At 33.2% G+C, this 5,306-nt stretch overlaps 1 protein-coding gene across 1 annotated transcript; it reads right to left on the reverse strand.

Annotated features, from left to right (window-relative positions):
- Positions 1–3,067: 3,067 nt before the first annotated feature.
- LOC132096600 (uncharacterized) lies at positions 3,068–4,716 on the reverse strand. Its single transcript, XM_059502059.1, has 6 exons — positions 4,658–4,716; positions 4,145–4,495; positions 3,952–4,062; positions 3,650–3,799; positions 3,469–3,503; positions 3,068–3,333 (listed from the first exon to the last, which is right to left on the reverse strand). Exons 1-6 carry the CDS (start codon positions 4,698–4,700, stop codon positions 3,229–3,231), a joined length of 795 nt encoding a protein of 264 aa, XP_059358042.1. The 5' UTR covers positions 4,701–4,716; the 3' UTR covers positions 3,068–3,228.
- Between the last annotated feature and the right edge of the window lie 590 nt (positions 4,717–5,306).

Here is a 5,306-nt window from a genome sequence, read left to right on the forward strand (position 1 = left end):
TTATTCAAGTTATTGTCATCTGTGACTTGTCACCTCACTTAAAAACAAGGGTTATTTTGTCTGTGGTTATGGAAAGTAGTGTGAAAGGCTTGTAGTGTGGTGTTTGTGTGGTTGAGCTGCAGTGAGGGCTGTGAGTGATGAGCTGGGGGCAGACTGGTTGGTGGAAAACAGTCAAACTGTGATGCTCTGGTGCTAACAGGTCCACACACTGGCACACAGACATTTAAGAAAGCCCTTATGTGATTTTTTAAAACATAGTTCACACACATTTAATCAATTTTAAACATTGTTTTATTAACATTTTCTTTAAATTGTCATGAGTAATATCAATATTCATAATGATCAGGCTATACTGCTGCTGCTCAGTACTAAATTGTTGACAAATGTTTGCATAGTTAATAATAATTTTAATAATTTGCACATCTGTGTTTCAGTGTGTATATTTGCAGCTTTGTAATCTGGACCGCTGAAGTTCGTTTCAGCACGTCTCATTCTACACTGAACAGCTTCTTCCTGTCAGGGCCTTAGAGGAAATGATATCATTCACAACCCCCTCCTCTTGAGAAAGGGCCTGCTTTTATCTTAATGACAGGAAATATAAACAGATCTAAATTAAACTTCTTAAAACTTTCAAATGAATTTGATCTTCACAAATTCTATTGCGTCGAAAATACTGAACATTGCAGAGCTCACATACACTTTAAATGTATGGCATTACTAATAGTGTTTCAATATTAGAGTCTTTATGAACATATGGCTTTTAAACATTATAGTAGGCTACAATATTTGACCTTGTGCCATTGTTGGATTATCTAGTAGCAGAATACACAACATCTGTATCCTCTGTATTTCTGGCTGCTCTTCTGTTTTTTTTCTGGTGTTTTGAGAACTGTAGAGCAGCATAGACTGATGAATGAGGCTCCTGCAACAGATTGAAAAATGACTGTAATTACATTTAGGGTGCTTTCACACTTGTTTTGATAGCCTGGTCTGAACCCGAGTTCGATTTATCAAATAATATGTCATTATTAGCAGTTAACTTCTGTGATTTGGTATGTTGCGTTCATATCAGCAGCAAACGTACTGGAATTCATTTGAACCGTACCCCAGACTACCCCTTTGTGCAACCGAGTTCGGAATACAGCATTCACATCATTCAAACGTACCGAATTCTGATGTCAGTCGACCTGGGTGCACACCACAAGTGCTAGTGTGGAAGCACCCTTAATTTAATTTAAGTATGTACAGAAGAAAACCATGGCTGTATACAAAAAAAAACAAGGGCTGTATACAAATGCATATCGACTTATTAGCATCCAAATACTTTTTCTGGTGTTAGAATTTACAATTCATTGCTAATTTCTGATGTTGGGACTGTGTGGAATATTTTTTTTTTCTAGCTGATGTTGTTGCTGGTTTGTACCTCACACATACAGCATGCAACATACTTTACACCCAAGCTTTATTTTATTACTTTATTTTTTATTTTTTACTTTTAAGAATTAACCATATTTAATTTTCCTAAGACAGAGCTATATTTTGCTCAAAGGTTGTATTTTCACAAAACAATTCCAACCAAGCCGCCCTTTTTAAAGACATGGTGAGCTAAACAGAAAAGAGAAGCAGGCCCATAAACCATATGCAAAACAATCTCAAAACACATTATATTTCACTTAAGAATGTTATGTATATTACAGTAATATTGAAAAACACTGTTAGTAGAATTGTTTTTTTATAGTTTATAAAAACTGTTCTCATTATAACTTTAAATAGCAGAGATTAGTGAATTCAAATCTTTTTGCACACCAGTCAGCATAGTCTTTAATTTCAGCTGTTCAAGTATTGTTTGCCATTTTACATACTCTTCCTATACATGTTGCAGACCTTAGATGACATCTAAAAAAGCTTTTTTTGTAATTGATTTGAATGAAAGTTTTCCATATTTAAGCAATGTACATTTTTATTTTAATGAAAAGTTTACCTCATGATGTTGTGTTCCATGACGATCAGCATCTGCGGCACCAGAAACAGAGACAAAAAAGCTTTTCTTTTTTATTTATTTATTACAATTATTTCACAGTCATTTGCCAATGCAAATCTTTTGAATTTAATAGAATGTTACCCTTTTCCTGCGTGTTTCTCTCCTGTATCTTAATAATGAGCATGGTGAGCAGAATGATGATGAGTAAAACAACAATACCACCAAAAATAAAGGTCAGTTTATAAAAGATGTTTTCAGAACAGTCTCTTGTAGAAATCGGGCTCTTCTTGAGATCTGTTCAAATTAAATCACATTTTACTTTAACCAACCTCAGATTAGAAATATGCATTAATGCAAATGGATGTTAAAGAAAGTCAGATAAAAACACCTTTATTTGTTATTTCTGTTTCATTTCGCAGTGGTGTAACACTCCTCTCTGCACAATAAAAGTCAAGAGTCATTTAGCATATTAAAACTTATCCACATGTATTTGTATTATGTATTTTTTACATTTTGCTGCTAGACATGAAGCAAAAAATTCCACTACAAGAGTGTTACTGATAAGGACAGATTACCGTTGATGTATAGACTTGTTCCATCACCAAATGTCATCACCCAGTTGTCCCAACCACAGAAGTACAGACCAGAATCAGAAACATCCACATTCAAAATGATCAGGGAGGTGTTTTTGATGTCCAGAGTCATCAGAATATGATCTTGTTTAAGATAATTTAAATAATTAGCATGTAGTTCCTTAAGCTGGTATTTTATCATCATTGTTTACAATGGCAATAGGTACAGAATTGTTTGTTTGCTTGTTTGGTGGAGATTTTATTTGTGCGTGGCAGTCGACCGTGAGGGGCTGTCGCGCTGTTTTATGTTTATTTTGATTATTAAAGCTTTCATTTTGATTGTCTGCCGGTTCCCGCCTCCTTCCCGATGATTATGGAGTTTTTATTGTTACAAGATTCAATATAAAAAAAAAACAGTTTTTTGATTTTTTGCAATATAAATTTAAGGTCTTCTGTAAGGTAATCTTATCTGGAGTCCGATTAAATTAATATCAGGAGTCGAAGTAAACTGCAATGCAATTTTAATAAACTTCACCATTATGTACAACAATGCAAAGAAAAGACAGATCTCTGATCGCTTCAATAATTACATTTCTTTAAACAGGTTTACTATTTTGCTGTTAAAAATAAACCATAGGTAATAAATTAATAATAAGTTTGAGTTTGTTTTATTTTTCAAGTAGTATCAGTGTACACAGCAATTGGGTCCTCAGTATGTCGTCCTGCTCTTTTGGATCTTTGCTTTGAGAAATACACAGCAGTATATACTGAATCGTTTTCCTGCAAAGAAGTACAAAAATGTATACCGGTATGTCAAGATTTGAATCCAGGTGGTCATATAACAACATTTATTTTTATTCTGGAGGCTTTGATGCTGTTTCCATTTTTAAGAAAAAATAAGTCTGTGTAATTTACCTTGTCATCATGCTGTTGTGCTTGACATTCAGCGACTGACACAAAGCAGAGAAAAAGAAAAGCAGTTGCCCCAAAGATAATGTAAAATTAAAAAATTATGTACAAAGCCACTTTTTTGATAATGTTCATTCTACATTTGTGATATAACTTGATCTTTTTAACCACGTTAAAAAGAGTTTACCTTTTTTATGCTTCTGTCTTCTGTGTTCCCTGATAATCCCCAAAATAAGAGAAACGATGCATGTAAAAGAAATTATTCCACCAAATAGAAGGGTCAGTTTGAAATAGATGTCTCTAGAACACTCCTCAGACACGGGTGATTGCTCATGATCTGTAAAGGAGTGGATATCATTTTAATGAAACATTTAAAGCGATGCTACAAAGATCACATTTTATCCATAATTTGATTAGAGATTAAACAAGAACATTCATATATTAAAAACCTGCAGTTTTAACTTTAATATTGAAAGTAAAATAACATACCGTTTTTTGAGGTTCCTGTGTAATTTTTTTCTGTTATGAAAACAGCTGGCAAGTCATTTATCATTGTGGGATTTACAATTGTATTTAAATTGTGGTGTTTTTCAACATTTGCTATTAATGACAAAGCGAGAAAAAAAAGATATAAACAGTAAATAAAAACTAGAGTATAGTGAGAGAGGTTCAAAAACATTACCTTTTACTTCAAGCCTGGTTCCATTGCCAAATTTCATATCATAATCTGTAGTTCCACAAAAGTAGAAGCCAGAATCAGAAAATTTCACTTGCTTAATTGTTAGGGTGGTGACTTTGATGAACAGATCCATAACCACGTGATCTTTTGTGAAATTGTTGAAATATTTTGGCTCAACCTTCTGAAGACTTTCGGTGTATAACATGTGCACAATAGTAATGGGTACAGCACCGTCTGATTGTTTGAACCAGTACAGATATCCAGAAACATGGATATTGTGTGAACACCACATAGTGACTCTCTCTCCTGGATGAGTCTGTGTACTTGCTGTTAAAAACATAACTCTGAGAAAACCTGAAAACCATTAAACAAGAAAAATAAAACAATAGGACACCAATACAAAATATAATTAAATTTAAATAAGTGTCTCCCCATTTCAGTAACACTTCATTTTAAATTTATAAAGTATTTTTTTTTATAATAGTATTGTAGTTCACAGTGGAAAATAATTCTTACCCATCTCAAAGAGCAATAAAGCTGCAGCTAAAATATTTAACATTACTGCACTTCTGAGTCGAAACAGAGCTGAAGAGGAAATTAAGTGGGCGATATAGATTTTTTTTATATAAGGAGGAGTGTCTTTTGGCACAGTCAAACTATGGTAGATCTATCAATGAAAAGGCCAGTCATCGTAAGACCCATAAGTGATATACAGTACCTGCACTATTTGTGTGTTTGTACTCATGTACAGTGTTTATAAATGGACAAGTGAAATTGATGTATATATTAAATGTGATGTGAAGTAGTCTGCTGTTGTATATTTGGAAGGGCACTAGGAGTTTTTATTTTTGGGGGGTAGATTTATGTAGACATCTACAATACGTGCATTGCCATATGTTGTATTTTCAGTTCATTACTGTATTTTTTAATTTTTTATCTAAATTAAATTTTTACATATTTGTTTAGATAAACCTACTGTGTATTTTCTAAAATAGGTTTCACATCTGCTGGGCTATATATTTGATGTTACACATAGTGATGGGCACTGGATCTATCCAAAGCCTCCACATAGGCTTGTTAATGCACTTTGCAAGTCAAATTAAGTATGAAGTACATATGCCTTCTCATATGCAGTTTCAAGTTAAAATATATAATTAGCACATTT

This window comes from Carassius carassius, chromosome 2 (genome assembly GCF_963082965.1).
Source record: "Carassius carassius chromosome 2, fCarCar2.1, whole genome shotgun sequence".
NCBI classification, from domain to species: domain Eukaryota; kingdom Metazoa; phylum Chordata; class Actinopteri; order Cypriniformes; family Cyprinidae; genus Carassius; species Carassius carassius.

What these genes read in the sequence shown, in the direction of transcription:
- LOC132096600 (XM_059502059.1), bottom strand. Translation starts at nt 4,700, where the DNA reads ATGTTAAATATTTTAGCTGCAGCTTTATTGCTCTTTGAGATGG. An exon ending in AACCAGGCTTGAAGTAAAAG is followed by an intron (nt 4,063 to 4,144) that starts GTAATGTTTTTG and finishes TGTCATTAATAG; the next exon opens with CAAATGTTGAAAAACACCAC. An exon ending in AAGACAGAAGCATAAAAAAG is followed by an intron (nt 3,504 to 3,649) that starts GTAAACTCTTTT and finishes GCTTTGTGTCAG; the next exon opens with TCGCTGAATGTCAAGCACAA.